This window comes from Lissotriton helveticus, chromosome 11, assembly GCF_964261635.1.
Source record: "Lissotriton helveticus chromosome 11, aLisHel1.1, whole genome shotgun sequence".
In the NCBI taxonomy this organism is placed as follows: domain Eukaryota; kingdom Metazoa; phylum Chordata; class Amphibia; order Caudata; family Salamandridae; genus Lissotriton; species Lissotriton helveticus.
In genome coordinates, this window is record NC_136072.1 from 774,870,710 (window position 1) to 774,898,373 (window position 27,664).

The following is a 27,664-nucleotide window of genomic DNA, read 5'->3' on the forward strand; positions in this document are numbered from 1 at the left end:
AGCACCGGCGTCGGCGCCAAAGTCTACAAAGGACCCGCGCCACAATGCGGCTGAAGATTCGTCGACGCACATACCGTCGACACCGAGGGACTCCGACGCCACCGGCCGTCGGCTACCACACCCTCCGCCTCCTTCACCGCGCAGGTCACCGACTCCCTGAAACGGATTCGGGAAAAAGCTTTGTCGACGACGGCTCCCACGCCGTCGGCTCCAAAAGGAGGTGGACGCTCCTCAGAAGTCATCAGCCAAGCTGCTTTACACTCTTCCACCAAAGGTGCCACCAAAGGCGTTTGCACCTAGATCGGTGCCACAGACTTCGGCTCCTTCGGCGCTTCAAGCCTCAGATGACCAATCAGAGCATTGCATCGATGCCCAACCAGGTAAACTGACCATTTACAAAGGAAAGACCACTTCCCAACCACTGGAATCATGTTTTTCCACTGAAGAAAAAGAGGACCGCACTGGACAGTCCTGCCCTTCTTGAGCCCATTCTACCACCACCAAGAAGGAGTCCATCACCTTCCCCAAACCAATCAGGGGGAGAGGATGATGAGGAAGACTACCAATACAATTTCCCAGTGGACAATGACCCTGATGTTCAGCAGGACACATATGACGACACTGGGGACCAAGGTGGACAGCAGGTGGTACAAGATCATAAGGTTTTGGGGCCCGTACATCTCCAACTGAGGATTCTGCAGCATTTAATGCTTTAATCGAACGGGCAGCAGCAAATCATGATGTAGACATGCATGCTGACCCGGTGGAGGAAGACTTTTTGTTTAACACTTTCTCTGTCTCAGAAAGAACTGTTAAAATACTTCCTATGCTCAAAGGTGTCCTTAGACATGCCCCAGAGATCTTTAAGGAACCTTCCAGGGCAAGAGTGGTGAACCCACGTATCGGAAAAAAATACAGGCCAGCACCTGGGGATCCTGCATATATTCGAGGACAGTTGCCTCTAGACTCGTTGGTGGTCGCCAATGCCCGCAAGAGGGCAAACTCCCAAACTACGGGTGACGCTCCTCCCCCTGACAAGGAGTCGAAAGTGCTTGAGGCATCCGGCAAGAGGGTGGCTGCGCAGGCTGCCAATGTATGGCGTATAGCGAACACACAGGCACTATTGGCGCGTTACGATAGGGCGCATTACGACACCTTAGAACAGCTCCTTCAACATCTACCTGATGAGTATAAAGAAGCAGCCGAAATGCTCATACAAGAGGGGAAGCTTATATCAAACGCTGCAATAAAGTGTGCGCTTGATGTGGCAGACACGGCGGCTAGGGGGATTAACACTAGCGTCATGCTAAGACGACAAGCTTGGCTTCGTATATCTGGATTTAAGCCTGACATCCAAACTACAATCCTCAACCAGCCCGTCAATCCTGACAGACTGGTTGGCCCAGATGTAGACACCACACTTGAAAAGATTAAAAAGGACAACGAGACTGCTAAGTCCATGGGGGCACTTCAGTCCCAACAATTCAGAGGAAACACTTTTCGTCGCTCAGGAGCGCGTGGTGTTACCAGAGGACACTTGGGTCAACAATCACAATTTACAAAGGGTGGTGCACAATCCTCCTACCCCAAGCAAGGTAGAGGGGGTTACAGAGGTAACCGTGCCAAGGGCAGAGGGAACAACAACTCCCGTTCCTCTGCCGCCAATAAACAGTGACTCTCTGTCACTGCCCCCCGACCATCCAACACCTGTCGGGGGGGAGACTCCTGCAGTTCCTGCCAGTCTGGACATCCATCACCACAGACAGGTGGGTGAGAAAACTGATCCAATACGGTTATTGTTTGGAGTTAACATCCACTCCTCCCAACATTCCACAAAGACACCGTCCTATGTCGGCAGAGCACTTGCACTTATTGCAGCAGGAGGTCTTGGTAATGCTGCAAAAAGGCGCAATAGAGCTCGTACCAATGGAGGAGGAAGGCACAGGGGTCTATTCCCTGTACTTCCTCATCCCAAAAAAGGACGGATCCCTCAGACCTATTCTGGATCTACGCCCCCTCAACATGTATATACTGTCAGAACACTTTCACATGCTGACACTGCAACAAATTCTTCCCCTGCTAAACCAAGGGGACTTCCTGGCAACCTTGGACCTCAAGGATGCTTACTTCCACATCCCACTCCACCCATCCCACAGTACCTCAGGTTCACCATTCAAAACAAACACTATCAGTTCAAAGTCCTACCCTTCGGGGTGACTACTGCCCCCAGAGTGTTTACAAAGTGTCTGGCGACAGTAGCGGCGCACCTCAGACGGCAGAACATACATGTCTACCCCTACCTAGACGACTGGCTTGTTCAAGCGAAGTCGGACATACAATGCGCCGCGGATATGTCCCACACTATTCACCTCCTTCACAGTCTGGGATTCTCGCTAAACTACCCAAAGTCGCACCTTCAACCGGCCCACGTACGGCAGTATCTAGGCGTGACAATAAACACCCTGACTGCTATGGCTCAGCCAAACCCAGCCAGGATCAACAGCATCCAGTCACTAATCCAACGGTTCAGACCGCAACACTCCCTACCAGCGAGAGTGTTCATGCAGTTGATAGGCATGATGGCCTCCTGCATTTTCATAGTCCTGCACGCGAGGTTGCACATGCGTCCTCTCCAAGAATGCTTGGCAAATCAGTGGACACAGGCTCGGGGACAACTGATGGACCTAGTGTTGGTGACCGGTCGGGCATACAACTCTCTGCATTGGTGGAATCCACACAACCTTTGCAAGGGATGACCGTTCCAAGAGCCGGTGCCACAGATTATCCTGACGACGGATGCTTCTCTCCAAGGGTGGGGAGCTCATGTGCTCCACTACACTGTGCAGGGACTGTGGTCCACTCAACAACAGAAGTTGCACATCAACTACCTGGAATTGATGGCAATCTTCATGGCGATGAAGTCCTTCAAGGTACATTTGTGCAACAAAGTCGTGTTGATCCGGACGGACAACATGACAGCCATGTACTACATCCAAAAGCAAGGAGGTACTCACTCACCACAGCTGTCTCACCTGGCTCAGAGCATGTGGAAGTGGGCCATTCAGAGGAACATTTTCCTCATGGCAGAACACCTCCCCGGCAAGGACAATCAGATGGCGGATCTGCTCAGCAGGTACAGCCATCAAATGCACGAGTGGGAGATTCATCCATCAGTGCTCCACCCGTACTTCCAGCAGTGGGGTCATCCACAGATAGACCTGTTTGCCACAAGGGAAAACGCAAAATGCCAAAGCTTTGCCGCCAGGTTCCCTCATCCGCAATCGCAGGGGAATGCGATATGGATGAACTGGTCAGGCAAATTTGCGTACGCTTTTCACCCAGCGCCTCTCATTCCGCTGGTGGCAAGAAAGCTAAAGCAACACTCGATGACTCTCATCCTAGTTGCTCCAACATGGGCACGCCAACCATGGTACACCACGTTTCTAGAACTTTCCGTGGTACCGCATCAAAGGCTGCATCTCACACCCAGCCTCTTGACGCAGAGCCATGGCGACATTCAGCATCCAGATCCGCAACAGCTCAATCTGGCGATCTGGCTCCTGAGGTATTAGAATTTGGCTACCTCAACCTGCCTCCTGAATGCATGGACATCATCCGGGAGGCAAGGAAGCCCACGACCAGAGCTTGCTATGCTGCAAAATGGAAGCGGTTTGTCATTTACTGTACAGACAACAATATCAACCCGCTAGATGCATCCATTCCTAACATCATCTGCTATTTGTTACATCTTTACAAATGCAATCTGGCGTACGCTTCCATTCGGATACATTTATCCGCCATAGCGGCTTACCTCCAGAATAGGCAGCACCTCTGTTTTCAGGGTGCCTGCCATTAAAGCCTTCCTAGAGAGACTGAAACGAGTCATCCCTCCTAGAACTCCACCAGCTCCTGTGTGGAACCTCAATGTGGTCCTCACTAGGCTGATGGGCCCACCTTTCGAGCCACTGCACTCCTGCGAACTTCAGTTTCTAACGTGGAAAGTGGCTTTTCTCATTGCTATCACGTCGCTCAGAAGTGTTAGTGAGCTGCAAGCGCTCACAATCCAAGAGCCATTCATCCAAATACACTCTAACAGGGTAGTGCTCCGCACTAACCCCAAATTCCTTCCAAAGGTGGTGTCAGTTTCATATCAACCAAACTATTGACCTGCCTGCATTTTTCCAAAACCTGCAAACGGTAGCAGAAAGAATGCTTCATACATTAGACGTTCGGAGGGCGCTAATGTACTACATTGACAGAACACAACCCTTTAGGAAGACACAACAACTTTTTGTTGCCTTCTCAGCACAACACAAAGGCAACCCCATTTCCAAAGCAGGAATAGCCAGATGGATTGTTAAATGCATTCAAATCTGTTATCAAAAGGCTAAACGCACTTTAACAATACCCCCAAGGGCGCACTCCACACGCAAATTGGGGGCCTCCATGGCTTTCCTGGGGAACATTCCTTTAGAAGACATTTGTAGAGCAGCCATGTGGTCTACACCACACACATTTACCAAGCATTATTGCGTAGATGTGCATTCCAAGCAGCTGTAGGACAGGCTGTTCTGAAGACACTTTTTCAAGCTTCTGCAGCTGGCACGGGCAACCGCCCTTAATGGAGGGACTGCTGTGTATTCTATGCACTAGATATGAATTTAGCAGCCCACATGCCTCGAACTGAATATGCTACTTACCAGTATGCATCTGTTCTTGGCATGTAGGGCTGCTAACATTCATATCGCCCGCCCTCCTCCCCGGTGCCCGTAGCGGCTGCAGACACTCTCTTGCATTCATCATTAGCATGGACATCCTGTACACTGTTTCACTCCATCTCTGCCACAATGGCTAAAAACAATCTGGGGATGGAGTCGATGCCCATGCGCACTGTAGTCCAGGGGAGGAGCCACCTATCTCGTGATACTTCGACTCTTCCAGGACAACAATGTGCAATCATCCGGACCCAACACTAGGGGGCGATCTATGCACTAGATATGAATGTTAGCAGCCCTACATGCCAAGAACAGATGCATACTGGTAAGTAGCATATTCATTATTTTTGCCCATGGATGTAAAGGGCATGGGGAACTGTAAGTTCAGATTTGCCAGCTTGCGGTTTGTATATGCAATCCTCCATTCAAGAATTGCCACAAGCTGAAATATTTATCGTAATGGGGCCATATATATTCCAGCTAGCATAGCTGAGAGTTAAGTTTTCAATTTTGTTTATATCAGTCCAGCGTGTGGACTTTTCTAACCACATCGGAATGCTCAGTGAAGTCCAACGCACCTGAGCAGCTGATAACTTTCACTGAAACAGCAACTTGTAATATGTAATAACTTTTAATTTAGAAAAACTTTAAGCCAATTGTAAAACTCCACTAAAAAGACCCTCTTGGCTGCATAGATGTGCCAACTGTTATTCCATCACCGCAGGGTTCTGAACCTACCTTGCCCATATTGTGTGATCCTCTGCTAGCTACCTGATTTCGATGTGCGCCAGTTCTGTTGGCTGTCAAAATGTGAACACTTGGCAATAGATAAATGCTGGATTGAAGCAGAAGTTGGACATACAGCCCGAGTTGTTGGGCTCCAGTCTATGCTATAGCGAACGCCACCACCAGTAATCTGTATGTCACTGCTAGCTTTTACACCTTTCTAGAACTGGGATCCCACACCCCACTATCCCTACTCTCACCAATACTATCCATTTAGAGCCCTGGTTGGGTCGAAGATCCCAGGAACAATGACACCTTAAAGGAAGGATAACACTTGACTGCTGGGTCCAACAGCTGGTAAGCTAGCTCGGCTGGTTAGTGCAGGCACTCAATGACCTGTTTAGGTTGAGTGCCTGCACTAGTGGGCAGGTTGAATTCCACCAGCTGGACTGAGTCTGCCTTCCAGAGGTTAATAAATTGACTGCCCTATTCTCCTATCAGTATTTGCATATGGGTTGTGAGGATAACCTTTCGTATCCAAATGTCACATCATGCCCCATTTAAGAGATCTGGGTGTTTTAGACTCTACTGCCTATTTGGTGTCCCCTTTTCAGGCGCCGAGAGATCCCTCTGGGGATGATTAGCTGCGCCATACAAATTAAAACTAGAATGAAATAGTTGTATTCCTAATAACGTTATCATAAAATGTAATTCTATATTCACACTTTTATAGTTTTATCCTTTGTGTCAATATAAATGTTCTGTGTGAAGAAGGGTGTCGCGTTGAGTTTTTTTTTTACACTGGTAGAAATGCATGTAGCATACGAGTAAAAGAATGGTAACATATTTAAAGTGCCTGTAGATTTTAGTGTGGTTTTAATTCCCTAGAAGAGGCAAGCAGACTGGTTGTGAATTGATCCTGTAACCCAAGTAAGCTGTGGTATTGCCCCTTCCCATGGGTGTCTGTTTCAGTGCGAATGGCTCAGTGGGCCAGAAATGGCTTCTACAGGAGTGTCGGTTGCACAAGCTGTGACTGCCCTGTCCTCCAAAAGGATCCCAGGGGTGCAGCCACTGACACACTGCTGATTGTATCCGTTTTCCCCACAGGGCGGAAGAGACACCGGCTCGAATGTGGACGACTCGCTGGCCAAGAAGGATGCCCAGGTCTGTCTGAGTGTATCCCTTCATGAACATTTCACCACCTGTCATGTCTCCTTCGTGCAGTCTGTCATCAGTCCTCTCTCCCTTTTTTTTTTTTTTTTTTAATGTTGTTCAGCAGCTTGCTTTAGCTCACAGTAAGGTTTTGGCTTCATGCCCGTTGAGTCTTGTGTGCCTGTCGCGCCCATCTCTGCTGCACCTTTGTCATGGCTGGAAACTGTGCTGGAGCTCAGGTGGCCCAATGTTCCAAACAATACCACTCTGGCTGTATGTGGGCAGGAGGGATGGGTTGGGGGTTGGGGAATGGGCTGGTGGAGGGAGATGCCTCCGAATAAAAAAAAAAAAAAAATTAAAAAAAACAGCAGCCATATCTAGTCTTGTTGTACTTCCTACACGGCTTGGAAGCAGAGTAGAGCGTGATTACATAGTGGGCCGCCTTCAAATGGCTTCTTCAAATGCTCTATGTTAACAGCTGTTTCCCACTTTCTCTCTACCTCTGGCCAAAATCAAGGTTTCATCTCTAAACTTTCACATTGATTCACTACCTATTTATTTTTTTCTGTCCCGCACACTTGCCATTACTAGTTTTACAATGTTCGCATATTTATCCCTTTCTCACTTTTCATTCTGTCCTTTCCTTCCTTAGTTACTCCTCTCCTTAAGTGGTCCTGCCTATGCTCTGTCTCCTCTGCAGTCTATCTCGAATTATGCAACCTATCATTTTCTCACAACCCTCAGCGCTCGCATCTCTACTTCAGCTGTCATTGCGTTGAAAAAAAAAAGTTTGTTTTTTTTACCCCAAAATCCGGTTTAATTTTCAGTGCCCCGCATTCCTTCACGGAACCTTGATCCGTTTCTTAACTGCACTACCTTGCTTTAGTAATAAATCACTTATTGCCTCTTACAAAGCTGTTACGATTTGAGGGCGCATTCTTTGGGAGCGTTGCCTTCCAGCTTTGGCCATGTGCAGTAAATCAGTTTAGTCTCACCGAGAATTTAATGCTACCGTTTCACTGTGGGTTTTGATTAGTTTGTAATTTCGTTACACATACATATGATACAATGTATAAAACACCTGATGGGGTAATGTGTTTTCTCCTTGCCATAGCTCAGGGTTTTAGATTAAAACAAGTAAAGCCCCTAATCCTCCTCGCCATTCTTTGAGGTATTCCCTTGCATCAGGGACAACACAGGACCATCATGTGCCTGACCACAGAAACCAAACTCCCTACACATCTAGCCTTCCCCCGTATGGATTTCGTTTTTTTTTTTCTTTTGAAAAAAATATTTGTATTGGTTTTAATGACGGCCGTACAAAGAATATTGAACGACAAGTTTCAAGTTATTCACATCATTCCATGTACATACTATATATCGGCCTAAGATATACATCAAACATTTCATCTCGATCCATATTTCTGCGCATTTCCAGTTCTACCATAGGGGACAAACGGATATCTCCACAATATACATTTCACTTCGACCATTTCCGATCCCATTTTTTTGGGGCAACCCCTTGCTACAAAGACCACAATCTCTGCCAGCATGCACCTGTCCAGCTCTTTCGCCCACATGGTAGTGGAGGGCGGATTAGCCCCCCATCCCTTCGCCAGCTCCCGTTTAACCATCGTGTACCCTAATGTTATGAATTGCTGTTCGATGTCAGTGAGTCAGTTGCAGCCCATATGTTTGGCAGCCCCAGTTGTGGAGTCAGAGCTACCTCCTTTCCTAAAGCTGTCTGCATAGGATTCGAGGCTTCCTCCCAAAGGCTACGTATGGCTGGGCAACTCCAGAGAGTATGATAAAAGGTAGCCTGTTGTCTGCAGCCCCGCAAGCAAAGGTAGTCAGGCCTGGATCACAGTTTTGCCAAAGTCTTTCCTGTCATGTATGATCGATGCAGTATCCTAAGCTGTATAAGCCTATATCCAAGTGTGATGGCTGCTTCCATGGGAGACATAAGAACTAGTTGCCAATCCTCTTCACAAATCGGGCCCAGGTCATCCTGCCACCGCTCTCTAAGCTTTTGAAAGGTATCTGGTAAGTTATTACTCAATTTTTTATATGTAAGAGTTATAGCCTTGGAGAGTAGTGGCCCATCCATCAAGCGATCCTCCAATGGCGACGACTCCGGTATGTCCGTACGGGTCGGAAATGCCGCCTGGAGTGCGTGTCGCATTTGCAAGTACCTGTATACTTCCCCCTGGGTCAGGTGGTATTGACTGAAGGTCCCCAAATGTAAGTATAGATCCTCTTTCACCAGTTCTTTTGATAGAGCGCGCGAGGCCACCCGACCAATAGTTTTCGCCGTTTCCGGCTTCAGGGCCCATATACTTTCCAATCACCATATACATTAATCAGGTGACTTCACGAGCTCTACCAAGTTGATGTGTGTGTGTTCCCTGCTAATAATTTTCAATGCACCCAACTTACCATCCACCGATGCGGGTACCTAATGACCACAATGAATCAGGGAGCTAGCTGTAAAAGAAAGGCAGCAAAATACAAACCCAAACAATAACATTCAAATACTGTTTAAATGACCACGGACAACTGGAAGTTTTAAAATGTTTATCTAAAATTCATTATTTTCTTGCATGAGGTACAGTAAAGTAAGGCAATCAATAACCAAGATAACGTAAATTATATAGGCATAAAGAAATAATGACAGGGTACTCATTCAAATGTAATATGAAATGCAGATGGAAAATACTATAAAATCTCAGAAATGTTTAAGCATGGACAGTTTATGCATGAATAACTATGGGAGGGCCTATAAAGAGTAACACGCTTCACTTAAGGTGAATGGGCCTTTGAACAATCTAGGCAATGAAGTTCTAGACCATATCAGAAAATTACAAACTGCAATGCAAAATATAATTTTTAACCAGTGAGAAGACATAGGAACAAACCTTTGAAAAATATGTAATTGATTTTCAATAGTTGCGGAAAGGCATGGAAAATATAACATATGCAATGATGAACTTTATTAAAGCAAAAGTTAGAAATTCAGAAGGTGCAAGATTTAAGAGTTTCAGAGCAATATTTACCTAGAAAGGTGTGGAAACCAAACCCGGGCCACGGGTCAGTTAAGGACAGGAAACCCTCAAGGAAGGATACCCCTCAAAGGACAGCAGGTGCAGAATGGACACCCAGGACAGAACAGGATACCCTCGGAATAGGAGTCAGGACAGGACCCTCAAGACAGGACAGCAAACCGACAGGACCCTCTTCAGGACAGGACCGGAACCCACAGTTCGGAAGCAACGCCTGCGCTCCACCCGCTCTGCAGCTATCGATCAAGACCCCGATTGGGTCAGCGAACTCCCAGCTAAGTGCTTTGCCAGCACTTTAAGGTTCAGTAGAACCTCAGTCTATGGTCAAATTCGGACAGAGTGCTTCGCAGCGCTCTGTATCTTCAGTCACCTATTGAGTGCGTTGGGTCAGTGACAGGTCAGCTAAACCAGACAAGTCGGACGGTTCACTAGGTGAACCCAGGGTAGATATACAGTTTGGGGACAGTGTACCACCCCCCAATGTTGCAAAGTGTCAGAATCCCTTAATTTCGATTGGTCCTAAGGTAGGATTTGGGTAACACACCAATCACGACATAGTGTTTCAAGCCTACATTTGCATAATAGGGTACCGCCTAACTAGATTGGGGTTCTCATGAGAACTGGTGCAGAAATACAATGGTAACTTTAACATTGTTGCTCTGTGAGCACATATGATTGGTTCAGCCGAGTTTTCGGGTCGTTTCTCAGGAGCATCTTGCTCCATCAGTCAAGGTCTGTCATGCCTCGGCAAGTCGCGCAGGCGCAGAGGGACCTCCAAGATGGTTCTCGGCACAGACAAAACCCCATTCCCCGCGGTACATGAAAAGTAAGCGAAAACAAATTAATACATAGTAATGTCATTATGAAAACACATCACAGGATTTATACTTTTAACTCATCATCAAGAAATAAAACTATTGCGTTTAAATGTTAGCCACATTGATACAGTCACAAGAGCAGTGGCACGAGCAGTACCACATGATAAGCACAGCTATGAATTACGCATGCGCATAACTTTCCCTCCACTTCTGCAGACGCGTCAGGACACGTGAGTGTGGCTGACGCATGCGCAGTAACTAAATACAAGCGGCGGCCATTTTAGATGACTCGAGTAAATTATTTTAGTAAAACACATGTGCAAGCTTCACGATCCTTATCCAAACTAAACATAAATGTTAGTAGAACATACACTTGTTACCGTATTACACATAAATGAGGTTTTTGACTTCGGCAAGCCGCAAAATATGCGAAGCTTTGCTTCATCACTTTTACTGCTGAAATACCTATCAGGACCCATTTGTCGAACCCCGGCAGATGGCATAGCATTCCCAGCTTCTGGGTATACCACAATGGCGTTGCTCTAGAGAACGCCCGCCCATCCCAGATGAGAATTTGCTATGTGCCATATTTCTAGTGTATGTGATGTGCGCCCGAAATATTTCCGTTTCTTCTTCCTATCCCTTGAATAGAAGGACCCAAGGTAACTGGAGCGATCTCTTTGGTATCTATCAAGAGCGTATGCCGGGTCAGTGAGGGGGTGATACAGCCAATGGTTGATAGTCACCAGCTGAGCCACCCAATAATAGATTTGCAGGTCAGGCAGTGCTATACCTCCGTCATACCAGCCTTTTGTTAGTTTCTTCATTGCTACCCTGGGGGCCCTGCCATCCCACAACAACGTGCAGAGCGCACTCTCTACTGCTTTAAAATAAGAATCCGGGACTCTGTGCGGGCAATTATGGAGAATGTACAAAAAAATGAGGGAGATCCAACATTTTAAAGAGGGCAGCTTGACCTATCAATGAAAGAGGCAGGGACCGCCAGTGCTTCATGTCAGTGCGTAATTGAGCAAGTGGGGGAGCCAAACTGGAGCTATAAAGAACCGGATCCGATGTGACTTCCGCCACCTCCTATGGTACAGTCAACCGGGAGCCGAGGGACCTGGCCCCGCAGCACAAACAGCACCGACTTATGCCTGTTAATCGCATACACCGAATATTTCCCCAAATTTGTGAAGTTGTCAAGCACTACACGTATAGACTTGTACGGGGAGGCTCGATATAACAGTATGTCATCAGCATACAGGGATATTCGGTCTTCCACATCACCGGCCCACCGCAGCCCCCGCACCATCGCATCTCGTCGCACCCATACCACAAGGCAGCCCCCGCACCATCACATCTCGTCGCACCCATACCTCAAGGGGTTCCAACATGAGAGAAAATATCAGCGGGGATAAGGGACACCCCTGTCTGGTACCTCTTTTTAACTTGAATGTCCGGGACGTGTAATTGCTGACCCTCACTTGTCCCTGTATAGCAGTTTCACCCAAGCTATGAATTTAGGGCTTAATCCCACCTTCTCTAAGACTGCGAACAAATATGGCCATTCTATTGAGTCCAATGCCACAGAGGCATCCAGATACAAAACCACTGCGTCTTCCGCAATATATTCCCTACATGCCAACACATTGTGTAACTGCTGTATGTTAATGGCCGTGTTTCTCCCTGGCATAAAACCCGGATTGATCCCAATGGACCAGTGAGAAAAAAACCGTCGCAAGCCGATTAGCCAGGACTTTTGCCAGTATTTTGGGTTCCACATTAATCTGCAAAATAGGCCTATAGGAGCCACAGCTATCCACTGGTTTCCCCGGCATATGAATAACTACAATGGTAGCCAACCGTTGGTCCGCAGGCAGCCTACCCATCTCTAAGCTTTCCTCATACATGGCCCATAGATGTTGCACAGTCCGAGAGGCAGTGGTTTTAAATAATCAATGGGCAGTCCATTTGGCCCCATCACTTTCCTGGATTTAATCTGTCCTATGGCCTTACTAATCTCTTCGTTCGCTAGGTCCACATCTAAAATGTCACTATCCACATCCGAGAGGACCGGCACATCGCTGTCCATGAGGAGCTGACGCGAATCTTCGGCCGTGTATCCAGTAGAAGGGGAATACACCTCTTCCAGGTGATCTGCGAATACCTCTGCTATTTCCCTTCGATGGGTAACTGTTGCACCCCCTGGCTTTGTCAATCTAGGCACCCACCTCATTCCTTGGTCTAGTCTCCAGCCACGCCAGGGTTTTACCTGCCCTGTCTCTCATTTCGTACATTCTATGCTGGGTGTTGCGATACTTAGCCATCATATGTTCCCTAGTCTTGATTCGGTACTCATCTTGTTTCAGTAGAAGTCTATGACTGGTGTAGGGATCACGTGCATGTTCTCGTTCCAGTTCCAGGAGGTCCTCCTCCACCTGAACCAGGAGCTCGCGCTTCCTGTTAATGTATCCAGTTTTTAAGGACCAGGCTTGCCCTTTCAAGACCACTTTGTATGCTTCCCAGATTGTTTGCGCAGAGTCAACCGAGCTCACATTCTCTGTGAAATAGTTCTGTTTACGTACGGAGTTCCTCCCTTATGTCGGTTATGTGTAGGAGCCATGTGTTAAGGACAATGGTGGTGCGTGCCTACCGTTCCCAATGTGTTAATTCTACCCAAACTGGGGAGTGGTTTGATATACCTCTAGGCAGAACCCGGAGCTGTCTGAAATTCCCTATCGAGGCCGAATGTGTCAGGAAATAGTTGATAAGAGAAACTTTGATGTATATTAGAAAAATACGTGAATGATTTGTCAGTGGGTTGGAGCGCTTGTCCTACATCGGTCAGATCCAGTGCCATCATAAATTCAGCCATTAGCCCATTTAACTTTGCTCTCGTCCATGGCGGGTGTCTGTGGGTCATGTCGTCCAGTGTCATATTGTAATCCCCACCCATGATTAATGAGCCTGCCTGGAGTCCCGTCAGCAGGCGTCCGAGGTCTGCCAGGGATGCTTTCCCCAATGCCGGCAGCAAGTAAACAGAAATTATGTTGTCTCTCCCTTCACACTGAGCCTCCACCCCTGAAATCCTTCCCTCCCCGGATCAGTCCACGTCTTGTGTACAATAAGGGGTGTGCTTCTTCTTGCCAGAATTGCTGTCCCCTTTGAGCCAGTGGTATAGTCTGCATGAACCAAGAATTTGTACCCCCATCTGGTGAGGGCCTTGCTTTTCTGACCCACCAGGTGTGTTTCTTGCAACAAAACTGGCCGGTGAATGCTCTTTAGCTGTTGTTGCACTATCCCCCTTTTTCTTGTCGTCTACTCCATTAACATTCCAGGTTAGGAAAGAAAGTACTTGATCTCTATCCCTCCCCTCCATAGCCTTCCATATTACAACTCCCAATATTGCGGATCAATTCAGACGGATCGGTAGCACGTATTAGCCAACGCTGCTGTGCGAGTCTACTCCTCGATTTGGCCCCATTACATTTCGAGGTCAAACAACCACATTACAAACCAATAAAACAAACCATTGAAAACCCCCTTTTCCCCACCCATCTCCTCCCCTCCCTGCCCTCCTGCCCATGGATTTAGAACTACCCACTCCTAAACATGGCAGAGTGCCTCTCTACCACCCTGAAATGCTGAAAATGCACGGGTTAGTCAGTCCCCATACCCGCATGTACATATCACATTTATGTAAGTCCGGCCATCCACTGTTTGTGGTTACTCAAGTCCTGGGTGAACCCTCATTTAGTCCCGCATTTCGTAACCAAATCGCCAGTTTCCAACGTCAATATCTTGCACAAGTTAGTACCAGGAACCCTGTCCCTCCCCCACCATACTTGCGCTTCCGGCGGGATATCAACTCTCTTCCATTTCCACAAGGGGTTGTTATTCCATCGTTGGACCATCTCTCTCCACTGAGCCACTTCCAGTTGCTTCCGTTCGGTCACCTCTCTGCTGGCCCGATCTTCCAGCGCGGTCCCTTCTTTGGCTCCCCACTCTGCTCCATCCAGACCCACGCTTCCTCTGGAGACACACAGAACCATGTTTTCCCGTCCGAATCCACTCTCAGCTTCGCCGGAAATAGCATTGCATATTTTATTTCACGGTCGTAAAGTTCCTTTTTCATTGCCTGAAAGCTGCGACCCTGGGCCTGAACCTTAGCCGTGAAGTCTGGAAAAAAGGTCACTTCATTGTTGTCTACGTTCAGCGGGGGACTGGATCTCGCCGTCTGCAAAATAATGTCCCTGTCCGGGTAGTTGAATACCTGGGCTATAAGGGGTCTTGGGGGGGGGGGGGGGGCTAGGTTTTGGCCTGCCTCCCGGCACTCTGTGTGCCCTTTCAATCGAGAAGTAACTGGACAAGGTCTTGAGTATGAGGTGCCTGGTGATTAGTTTATCTACATATAGGTCCCCAGCTGAACCCTCGGCCCTTTCCGGAACTCCCAAAATGAGTATATTGTTACAGCTAGCGCGACCTTCATAGTCATCAAGCTGTTGTGCCATTTACTCCTGTTTCTTTTGCAATTCGACCATCTGCGTTTGGAGCTCCGACGTATCCGTTTGCAAAGCGTTAGTAACTATTTTGAGCTCTTTGACTTTCTCGTCCATCTTTCGATAGTCTGCCCTGATGAGGGAAACTTCCACTGTGACTGAATCCAGCGAGGTACGCACTCCATTAATAGCCGCCATGCCATCATGTAGCGTTGGCTGTGTCCCCTGCTTAGGGACAGTATGTACCCCATCTTTCTCATTTGTAGTGGCTCACTTTTGTCACCCGCCTTAGTCCAGGCAAATTTGGCCAGTTGCTTCGGAGTTGGCCTTAGGACCCTATCCGCCCCCCCCCCCCCTTCCGTCAGCCTGTCAAATCCCCCTCTGGATCGTTGCCCCGCCATTACCTAACCGAGCCCAAATGTCCCAGGTGAGATCTCTACACTGGCAATTTCCCTCCACAGTCGTGGGATCTGGGGACAGCTTAGTTGTGGCCTGCTTCTGACCCTATCTTGGCAGGCCAGGCGTCCTGTTAGTCACTGCACCCGCAGCTCCAGTTCTGACCCCGGTCAATTGGCACCCCTGAATGTTAGGGAAGGCAGCGGACTGTTGCTCTCCTTACATAGGAGCCAAGCTGAATCCAGTGGCCTGTGCGGTCCCCCAGCTGTATTCCCAAGACATCTGAGCCAACTATAACCTATGTCTGTCAATGGGGTCCTCCTGAGCACATTATCTGGTCTCTTGCCAGCTGTACTTTCAGTTAAAGGCACCAGCTCTTAGGTATGTAGTCAGGCCACACACCTAGTCTCCCAAAGTAGTCCTGAATCAAATCCGGCAGGCAAATCTGGTAGTAGACCCCAGATCCAAGTCTCTGTGCCACCCCGCCCTCAACCCCTGCAGGCGCCGCGTTGTCAGAGCACAGGATCACGAATCGCGCATCCGGCCCTGTTATTTCTACCTTTTGTGATGCCGGGCCCTTCCCGCCGTCCCAGTGAGCACGAGAACCTTCGGGTCGCTGTCCAGGTGTATGGGGCCTATTGGGCCGATCAGGCTGGGATCTCGGGTGATGAAGCCCCCCGTAACACCCTCTTCAGGCCACTTGCTGGTCGCTGCAGCCGTGCGTTGCCCTGTCCACCACACTGGGACACCGAGCACTGCTTCCCAGCCCCCTCTCCCTCTGTGCCAAGCCGTCTCCCAGTACTCTCGGCCAGCTTCTGATCTCTCTACACCTCCTTTACAAGCTGACATGCTGCCCATGGACAATGGCTACCGTCCCTTCTCCTAGTAGCAGAGTAGGGCTGAATGGTGGGGGTTTAGATGATTTGCTGAATCTCAGGTATTGCCTATATACATTCATTCTACAAAAGGATCAGAGTCCCAAATGTTTTCATAGTGGTCCGATGCTGCTGAATGCCAAGGTAGCTTCGTCTTGATTGATTATTGTGCATTTCTTCCAACCTCTACAATCCTATCTCTTTAGTTCACTCTTGCATGTTTTTTGGCCCTTCTTTCTTCCCCTTGTCACGGTTTTCTGTCCACTTTTCTCTCTTGCTCAAGTCGGATGATGAAAAAGTCCTCCCAAAAATGAGGGCTGGTGCTATTTACATGCAACCACCAACAAAAATTGAACACTTTTTTTTTTTTCCCTCTCCAGATCTTATTTCCAGCACAGAGGCATTCCTCTCTACCACACAACCTAATGCTTCCTAATTGCACTCTTATTGTCCCAAATAACAAAAGGATTTACTAACCTTTCGTTTTTTCAGCCTGCACGCGGTAGCGAGTTCAAATGCTCTCACTAGCACTGAGCAGGCTCTCACGGTTTGCCTAACACAGCACAATAAGTCTGGAAAGTACAGAACCCCCACATCAGAGGGAATCGACTTCAACAATAACTAAAACTAAGTTTTCAGTATACCCAAAATACACCCATCATGTGTCATCGGCTGCACCACACCTACACACCCTGGGTGCACTCTAAAGCCGGGAAAGTGACTTATTTTATACTACATTTCAGAGAACACTGCATCTAAAACACTTTATCAGTCCACTGTGGCATAAGTGTGTGCTGTTTACCGGCTAGCATGGATGCCCTCATTTAAGGCCTAATTTAATTAATCGCAAGTAGCTGGGTCTGTACAAGCCTTCTCTCATCCAGGGTTAATATCTATAAATCTACCTCCTCCCCAGCAAGTAGAACCCTGTGCCAGTTGGGGCACAAAGCCTCTTTAGACTACTATTTGATACTCTGCCAGTGGAGCGAGTAACCTAAACTCCATGTATACTGCCAACAGTTCACTCAAGATTTTCGTACACACATTAGTGCTTGGGCACCTAACCAGAGTATGCTCATACTATTTTCTTTGCCAGCCCTGGATCCCAGGCAGCCTAGCATAACATTACAAATGGGGGTGGGGTCGCACACTACTCGCACACCGGCGGTGTCGCCCCTAAGGACTCTGGTCAAGGTAGTAAAGTGTTCGCGATGCATCATCTTTCGATCTTCTGCTATCTTCGCTGTCTTCGCCATCCCTATCATAACATACCCCTGAACTACCGATCGGCTGTCCAGGAATGTGCTGCCTCCATCCCAGTTTGTGACAGCAGTGGCACACAGCATGCCAATCCCTTGGCTTCCCTAGGGCATTGTGAGGATGTCCACTAACCGTTTATCACCAGTAAAGTGAGCTAGCACCACTTTTTACTTACTACTAACGTGAGGGTTTTGTTCAGGTCACTGCTATCCCAATGCATGTACCAAATCCATGCCAAATCGGGCACTCCACTGGTGTGGAAGAACTCTAAATTCTCTTCATGGGTCAAACCTAATTTGCGTGCCAAAGTTAGCATGCAGCACAACTGTGCAAACCTCTGTGCCAGTCAATGACCCCTAAATGCCGACACATTATTTGGCTGAGGTTGTGTGGGCACAACATAGATGGCGCTAAACTCTCGCATTTGTTTGGGGATAACCACTAGAGGTGACTGATGTTCTGATCTTTTGTGTAATGTGACTGGGAGGGGGCTTCCAGGCTTATCTGATGTCTTTCAGAGTGTTTGTGGCCTAGTGAGTTTGTGCTTCCTGGTGCTGGGACGGATTGATTCATCCTTCTTTGTTTCCAGGATCTGTACGAAGCTGGCGAGAAGAAGTGGGGGACCGATGAGGTGAAGTTCCTGAGCATCCTCTGCACAAGAAACAGGAAGCATCTGCTGAAGGGTGAGCACTAGATATTGCCATGAAGGCCAGGGACCAGGCTCTTAGGTTTTTTTGTGCCTGCTTGTTGGTTACATTAATTTATGTACGGTATCTCACAAACTATTACATGCAGGTCTCCATTAGGCAAGAGTTTGTAACCATGCCTTTCCTTCTTCTGGGCTGCCTCCTATTGTCCACCTCCCGCTTTTCAAAGTTAAAAGCAATGAGGCATGTACCTCCCCAGTTGCTCCTCTTTGAATGCTGCTGTTTTTAATATCAACATCTTACTATTTGCAAAGCTAATCTACTCCTTTGGTTTCACTCTTGTGGCCTGTGCTGAGGATGCACAAATTGTCATCATGCTGGAAAGCCATTCTACTAGTGCTTGGATGACTTTCCAAAGTTGTCTTATTGGCCTGCTTGGAGGGATACGTCTGAGATCATTAAAATACTGAAGTTCTGTCATAGGGTCCAAGTCTGCCAACGTGTGGCAGTCAGAGCTTGGGTCTCTTCCACCTCCTTTTCCCTTGTTGTATAACCTGGATGTTTCTTTGACAAATCTCGATCCCTTGCCATCCAGATGAGTAAAGTGACCCCAATCTGCTTCTTTTCAATTCTGGTTGTCTGAAAGATCATTCCATTTCTTCCTCGTCCATCTTGCATGACCCTACTCGAGGCTTGGATGTCCCATATGGGCCATGGAAAATCTCTCTACTCTGGTCTTCCACCATTTTTCAATCCGGCTTCCGAAGGTACAGGATGCTGCAGCTCTTCTCTTCCATATTGCTCCACATACTCCATATCTAAATACTTGGTTTCTCTTCATTGACACCCAATCGCCGAAAGAGCAAAGTTTTAAAATACTTTGTTTTCCCATTTGTGTCCTATGTAAGATTGGGCCTAAGTACTTTCAAACCACATTCCATTTTTCCATGACTCCTAGAGCTTTGAGGTATACTCCTCTCACTTTGTATTTGTTCCCCTGGTTAATAAAGTTCGCATTGGAAGCCACTTTTTTAAATTATAAATATGGCAACCAAATACTGGAATGCTCTGCAGAGTCTAAAATGTCTGGATTACTATGTCCAATCTCGTGTATATATATATATATATTTTTTTTTAAAGTGTCCCCATCTGAGTGAACTAGGCTTCTGCAGTGTTATGCTCCTGCTTATCCAGGCAGTACAAGACCATCTCTGAGGGTATTAGTGCCCTTTACAGATCCAATCCTCAAGTTCACATTTGTCTATAAACTCTGTTCCCCACGTGCTTTAAGTTGGTGAAACCAAGAAACAAAGTAAAGATTAGGGCAGCATTTGTTAAGATGGTTGGCACATCGAGGTAGTTACTAACCTAGGGCCATGATCAAAGTCAAATGTGTGTATTCCTTAGCCCACTGTCCATTACTGCTCTTACAAAGTGACTCTGGACTGTAGTTGTAGAGGAAGGAATCCTTTTACAAAACACCTGAGCTCTTTTTGACGTTTGCGGGCAGCAACCTACTCCCCCTGCGCTGTGCTAGCTTTGCCCCTGGTCCAGCTCTTAATTGCATGGCTGGCACCATTTCAAGGCCTTCAGTCTGAGGAAGGGCTGGACAGGAGCTTCTCTGGCCATTGAGACATTTTGAGTGGCCTGGTCTGGTGTGGGGGACTGTCTTGGGGTAACCTTTTCGGCACACTGACAAACATGCTTCATGCAGGGTGGAAGGGGGGCATTCCTTGTTTGGCTATTTCTGTAGCGCGCATGGACTGCACCTCATCTTTGTTTGCTCCTTACTAGATATTGGTTGGCCTCCGAGCCAACAGAATGATTCATTATAATATTGCAGTTTGAGCTGCAATGCACTGGAGACTGTCCCTTTACTCCTGATCCTTGGGGCATCTGTTTTATGCAGCGTTCCACACTTCCGCACCCAGCCCCCTCCCCCCCCCCCCCCCAGGAGCAACTGTTGGTTGAGAATATTTGTATCAACATCGTTTTTTTAAAAAGTACTTACTTATATGGCTTCACAGTGCTAAACTGTTATAAACAGGAAAGTAATGCTATTAACCAAATATAATAGTATTCGGTTTACAAGCCTTTGAAGGTTGGAAGACTCCATGGCATTTGCTATGATTAAAGCCAATGACTGCAGATTAAAAAAGACCAGGGCAGCAATAATTTAATATACTGATCTACTTTCTTACAAAAGCCATGGTCTGCATGCTGCAGCATCATATACGGAGTTAACTTTGAAAAGTATTGTGGTAATTATTTGCTAAAACAAGATGCTAGTTATGTTTAATCAGGATGCCATATACAGTGGGTTGTAAAGGTGTGGTATGAAAACCATGGAAAATTAAGTGCGCCTAGGCTCAAAGTGCATGTTTGTAGTTGTGGCCTGGCGATTACTTTACCATCAGCCTCATGCAAGTTAATAAATGAAACACACACACACGGCACTTAAAGTTCAACCCATGCATGGGGTACTGGGTCAGCCTACTTTAGCCAATGGTTCTCTTGCACTGCGAGTGGCAGCATTTTTTTTTTTTGCTTACTTGTGCACATCCGCCTAAAAGAAGTGTACTTCAGTACCAGAGCTGGTGGGCAAATACTGTACTTTGACAATGCCATATTTTCCCTTCACATTCTTTATTCGTTTATAGGTCTCCCCTACAGGCCTCTTGTGAACCACTAAACTTGACTTGGGCTCTTAGTCCGCTCAGTGCTTACCTTTAGTTGGCTTTCGTGCCAATCTAACGCGCTTGGTTGCTTACTTGGTGGATTGCCTTCCTGTTATTGTGTTTTCTCGCACCGCTGGAGCATAACCTCTTTACCATCATTTTGATTGGCTGATTTGTATTCTTCCACTGCTCACTTTTAGGGAACTGCTGTTTTTCTTTTTCATTAAGCACTGCGTTATCGTTCATGTGTGTTCTTTGTTTCTGTGTGCTGCTCCTCCCCTCGAGTAGCTGCCTCCCCCCACGCTCACCTGCCCTCCACTGCTCTGTTGCTCCCCTACTCTTTACAGATCTTTAAATAAAATGCTTTGATTTTAATTGTTTTGGAGGGCCTGACGGGTGCAATTTGCTGTCGGGTCAGTCCACATTGTGAAAAGTGGTTTTGTGCGCACGGTTTAATGCCCCTGTGCTTCCCTATCCATCCACTCCTCTTGCATTGCTCCTTCACCGCTTGTGGTCCTTCAAATATATATTTTTTATTTACTCCTCCAATTGGCGTTTCCCATCTTAGATCAGTAAATAGAAGGCAAAATAATAAAATGTGACCTGCATCATTCCATAGGAGAATGCAGAATGTTGATGTGCTGCCAAAGTGCAGGTTTTTGCCTTTGATTTCGGAAACATTTAATCTGGTTTTATATGTGGTATAAATAAGACTACAAGTCCCAGAATTCCCCAATAACTTCGACTGGAGCAGCACATCCCACATGGACCTGTTAACTTGTTAGGGCTGCAAATGGTCCTTCTGCAAACATTGAATGTTCAGGTGATCTGTACCGAACCTAGACCCAAGCATGGCTGCAGGGTGTCCTCTGGTCACTTGGGTTCGTCTTCTCAATGAATGGCCCTCAGAGTCCAGTCAGTGCAGAGAGAGACTTTGTCTGATGCTACCCTCAGGATGTTGGGTCCTTGATGCTTTCCATTTGCCTGGCTTGCCTCTTCAGAGGTGAATGCTGGTTTACGGATGCACGGCCTGTGTTCTGTTCGTCTGCATGGAGGGGCAGTTGGGGGGGGGGGGGGGATAGGGGAGGAGGGAGGGGCAGTTTATTGGAAGAAAAGGGTGCAGGTGGGGAGGGTGACGTAATGGAAGGAAAGAGGGAAGGGAACTTGAGTTTGATGTGCATTTGGACCGTTTGTCATCTGGTTCTTGGTTAACGAGTGCTGGCTCTGGTTGTGTGAGTGACTCCACTGAGCACACCATACTCGTCGTCAAAGTGAGACTTGACTTCAAAGACACCACTTTTGGGGAATTTTGAGATGTTTGAGACTATCAAATCCCAAATGTCATTTCTAACCGTTTTTGTCTCCCTGGCGTAGACTATAATAAACTGTACCTGGAAGTAGACGTGTAACTTCCAGTGAAGACATCAGAAAGGCGAAGGTCGTAGGTCTTTACAATGACTTCAACATTATGCTACGTATTCATTTTGAAACCTGAAAATTCCTTTCTATTTTTCGTTTCAAATAGTTGGCAAGTTTGCGTTCACCCTTTTTTCAAAGATCAACTAACATCTGCTTGGCCTGGCGGGTGAAATTGGAGACTGTGGAAGAGAGGAAATTGCGACATGTTATTGAGTTGTAACTCAATAAAAATGTCTTCCTTTCCTCTCTTCCACGGTCTCCACTTTCACCCACCGCACACCTCCCCACTTCTGAGATGAAAGCACCGGGTGACCTTTTAAAGAGCTGCCTATTACAAATATTCTCTTTGAGAACCTCCTTACAGACATAACTCGTTTACATAATTGAATGCAAAGCCCATGAGCGAACACCAGAGGGCAGTATCTATCCACTATTCATTTCACAGTTTTACAGCTTCAGGCCACGGGTTGTTATGAATGGTGTGTGGGTGTTTTTTTTGTGTGCAGTTTTACATAGCGAAAACTCGAACTGGAGGCATTGGAGCGCATTAGATGAGCACCAGTTACATTACACAAGGACACATTTATTTTTGGTGCACACTTTGAGATGAAATGATTTGACAAGAATCGCAGGCAATTGAGCCGTCGCCGAAACTCAAACCTAGTTCCCTTGTTCCAAAGTCGACAGCTCTGGGTGTTACGCCACATCCTCTCCCCGCACTGCTTTGAATTTGCTCGCTTGACATCCTCTGTGCTTAATTTGTAAAAAACAAAACAACCCAAGTGCTGGGTCCCTTCTCGCGAGGCCACTACAGCCTGCACCAGGTATTGCCCCTCCCAGCACGGCCAATGACTGTAGCAACGTAAAACCTAACCTTCACACGCCTACAGCTGTGACAGTTTAGACTATTTCAGGCCACACAAAGCTATAATAATGGTGTGATGCTATTATTCATTCTCAACGTGGTTTGACTTGAACACGGTTGTTGCGCTCATCTTAACCCCTGCCATGCTGATGACGTCCGGGAGCCGTCATGGCACACAGTGCTTGTGTGCTGATGACGGCTCCTGGCCGTCATGACCGCACCCGTGATCTGAATGTGCCGCACAGGCGCAGAATCGTGGCCACGCACAAGGGGTTAAAATTAAACAGACTGCACCATGTGGTGGACTGTCACTAGAGCCGGTGCTGACAAAAGTGCTGGTACCGAGCACCAGAAACTACAGACTCGAAGAAGCCGTCATCAAAGGAGGTGTGACTTGCGTATTTTCTTAAAGAGCCAAGGATGACTCCAGGGCCGGAATGGTTACCCTAAGCAGCCTGGGCAATATTCTCGAACCAGATCCCCGAAGCACTGCCTGGTCTCCGGAGGCTGCAAATGCTTGCCTGCTGCTTTTGTTAATGGAGGCTGATATTGTAGCACCACAGCAAAACCGGTCCAACAACTACAAAACCACCCCCACCCTTCATGCCTCCCGGATAAAAGCCCCGATGCCCGCTATGGCCAGTCCGGCCCTGGAGGACTCGCACTGATGTATCTGGGCAGTTTATTTCAGACTTTGGCTGCAAGAAAAGGGAAGATCGGTTCTCCCATGCAAATGTTTCTACAATGAAAAATGCAAAGTACTTATTCCCCCTGCTGGAAATACTACGAAGATCCATCAGTGTCGCTTGGTGCCAAGTCACTCGGGCTCTGCTGTGCCAAAAAGCAAAACTTAAATTGAATCTGCTTCTCTGCATCGACAGCCAGCAGAGCGATTACCTTTGCCTGAAAAGCTGAAATATTAGACCAAAGGTAATCCGAACAGTAACGTTCGTGCCGATCTAGGGTCGAATAAGTTGGTGGGAAGCTCTTTATTTAAGGGATTGAAAAAAGGACAATCTGGAATTGAGACCCAGAGCTTGATGTTCAATCGAACGGTCGACCAAGTAAGACCAATTTCTTTGTGTGGACCAATCGGAGCTTTACTACTCATTTCATCATCACAAAATCTTTATTTGGTTGAACAAAGACCATAAAAGCGCAGCATACATTAGAAAAGCAAGCCAGTGTAAATAGGACACCAATCACAGTAGCATAAAAACATCATAAACTGCAGAGTAAAAATCAAATTAAAAATTCTATTGGCTATAAACACAAGTCAGTCAGGCCTCGAGTGTCTAGATCCCAGGACTGCCTGTAAAAAAAAGCTTAATACAGTGAATAAACCATGTTCATTAGGGAGCAACTGTAGGTACATAAGAGCAGGACATACTTGATTAAAATTCAGGAACCTCCGCAGTGGAGCAGGAACCTCTTTCTGGACCCGCTGTAATATTTACAAAACAGAACAAAGTGTAAGATGTCGCAGTCGCACAGCATTCTATCACCAGAGCACCCAACCTACAGGAGAGGGCAATAAATGATTAATTTGATTAAAAAAGGAACCTGACCAAAACAAATCGTACATGCCGCTGGTAACCTGCACCATAAACTGCTCCATTCCCTGCACAATCTTTAAAAGCATATGGCCCCCTCACTAGGTGTTTCAGCATTTCTACTCCTTCTCTGTTATACGATGCTCACGCAAAGAACAGTGCCTTTGTGCCCTGTAAATTACATGATCTCCGAGAGTAAGGGGTAAGATGGGAGTACTGACTTAATGAAGGCAATTTATGGGATTCTAGACTCTCCATCCAAAGCCAAACAATCAGAAAGAATCAATCTGTTTAGCTTGAGGTCCTGTCTGGTCCAGACTTTTACCCAACAAAGTAGAGGGCTAAGGGTGACTAGATCTTAGGCCAAGCTCAGCATGTACAGACCAAGCAAATGTGCATTACGGTACCTGTACCAATCGTCTGAGATGTTTCATGCTATTTGGATTGAGTCGGTCTTCACATAGCTCCAGACCTCACTACCATAGCATACTTGTGAAACACACTTTACCACGTATTAATTTTTAGCAAGACCTGTGGAGACCATGAACCCAGTTTATGAGTGAAGCAGCCCAGGGCCCCTATAGATGTCATTGGGGCCACTCTTTTTCTTTCCATCAGGGTGTTGCAGTTGTTCTTAAAACCAAAAAGTATCCTTAGGTAAGGAAAGGCTGATACTTTACCCATGGTATGCTGGCCCACCTTGAAAGTCTTGGAGCTAGTGGACAAGGCCAGACTGGCCTTAGTGGGCACCGGGTGTTTTCCCGGTGGGTCGGAAAGGGTGGATGTTGGCTTTCAAGCAGTGGGGCTAGTTTTGATTATAGAGGCCGATTTTGCAGCAGTGCTACAATATCATCCCGCTGTAACAAAAGCAGCCGCAGTACTAAAGCTGCACAGCAGTGCTTCTCACTAGCTCTCTCTACCACCCATCCCCTGGGGCCGGTCAGCTGTATTGCCAGGGCTGGTTTGCATTCCTAGTCTGGTCCTTCTAGTGGACCGTGGACATACAACCATGACATAGGATTTCGAGACATTTACGACCAGGCCAAGTCTATCCATTAAGACAGCAAATTTATCAAGCAAGATCTCAAGATCTGCATCCCCCTAGTCGAGCAGGCCACCAGAACTGAAATTGCACTGTAGGCAATTACGCCATCTCGACTGCTTCACTGACAGAACCTTACAGCTAGCAGGAGGCTGACTGAGTAGGATTCACCTAATATTTGAGGGAGGGGCGGAGACCGGTGCACTCCTTGGGGCTTAAAACTATAGCGGTAGCGTGGACGCGTCTCTGGTACGCCGTAGGCACGGCAAAGGCAAGACCGTCTGCACCCAACCTCCTCTGGACGGGGCCAGGGGCTAGTTGCCATGCCCAAAAACCCATTTACTCATCTAAAGAACTTATATTTCTAGCCGCTCCGGCTAAACTGCAAGTTGAACCAGCAGTTAAATATAAGTTAAACAGACTTGATCTACTGAATTCTGAACCAGCATTGATCTCCAGGAAGCTCGTGACTGAGAAACCCTTTTAATTATTATGAAAATACTACTTCCAATGTAAATAATTCCTCACCAATGGCTTTAAATATATTGTATCTAAACATACGATCCATGGTCAAATATCAATTGGAAATATTCAACCTATTAGACACCGAAGCCCAAGACATCCTGCTACTGACAAACTTGGCTGACATTGGAATCTACCCCTGACATAATAGCCGCACCTCCTGAAAACGACTATCTTTTACAGATGAATAGTTTTCCTGAGAAAAGAGGGGGAGGGGTGGCAGCAGCTATCAACACCTCTCCTTCACTGCAATCACCCCCCCCAGCATTATATCAGTTGATAGTTTAACCTTAAAACTAGATGCTCCTACTTCGACGGTGGTGTCTCCTGATCTACAGGCCACCAATAGTGATGCAAGAATTTTCTAAAGATCTAGCAAACTGTCTTGCTCCCCTGACTATAGACTATGCAAAAATTCTATTAATTGGTGATTTGAACTACTGGACAAATGAAGAGGGAAGCAAGGGCTCCTAGGAACTTACAGAACTGCTAAAAAGCTTGAATTTTGAAGGACGTGTACAGGACCCTACACACGTCAAAGGACATATACTTGACAAGGTATGGTCCATCAATCTCTCAGTCCAGAAGTTGGCAATTGAACCATGCGTCTGGTCAGACCACCACTTTGTTAGTTTCACTCTAAGTGACCTCTCGATACCCAAATCCCTGGTTGGCTCTAAATCAATGACCAGAAACTGGAATTTCATAAACTGATCTTCCTTCCACAATACCCTGGCACTGAACATTCCTGCCAGGTCAGATAACCTAGATAATTTTGATGTGATTTACAAATTGGCAATTGAAGACAAGCGGCATACACGCCCCCTTACTAGGTCAAACTAGTCTCTTGCAGCGGCACGAGGCATCCAAATTGTTCTCCCTGGAGTTAAAACTAGCGAAGCTGAATCTGCCAGGCAGAGCAGAAATGGCGGAAAACGTACTCGCCAGAAACAAGGGAAACATGTATACAAATCTTGCCTGCCTATAAAACAGCCATCCTAGAGATAAAGAAAGACTTCTTCACCAAAGTCTTAAACTTGGACAACAAAGCAAAATATATTTTTAATCTAGCTAAGGAGTTGTTGAACCCTGACCGACTAACTCCTTCCATTAGCCCTTTTCAATCACTGTATGACCATCTCAATCTCTTCTTTGTAAATAAAATAAAGAAAATCCAAAATTCCATCTCCCCTAGCATACAGGACTTAAAATACCTGCAGCAGGATAGCTACTCCTCCACGTTCTCTACCTTCCCGGGTATAAATTCAGAATGTCTCTCAGAATTAACACCTAAAGATATTTTCCCCCGTGCTATACAAAAAGGCATCTTTACCAGCTTCCAAGATAGTAGCCTTGCCTTACTCAGTCTTTCACTCGCGCAAGGAATTGTTTCCCGCTCCTTTAAAGATGCAGTTCTAATCCCGCTTAAAAAACA

At 46.9% G+C, this 27,664-nt stretch overlaps 1 protein-coding gene across 3 annotated transcripts in view; it reads left to right on the top strand.

The window, feature by feature from the left end:
• The window catches only part of ANXA4 (annexin A4), a 145,988-nt gene that overhangs the window by 95,111 nt on the left and 23,213 nt on the right, over positions 1-27,664 (top strand). For all 3 annotated transcript variants that reach the window (XR_013602492.1, XM_078666686.1, XM_078666687.1), the window contains exons 8-9: positions 6,549-6,605; positions 18,093-18,186. Coding sequence is in view for 2 of the 3 variants with exons in the window: in XM_078666686.1 (XP_078522812.1) it covers positions 6,549-6,605; positions 18,093-18,186 (151 nt within the window). In the remaining variant the exon portion in view is untranslated. The remainder of the gene's footprint in view (positions 1-6,548; positions 6,606-18,092; positions 18,187-27,664) is intronic.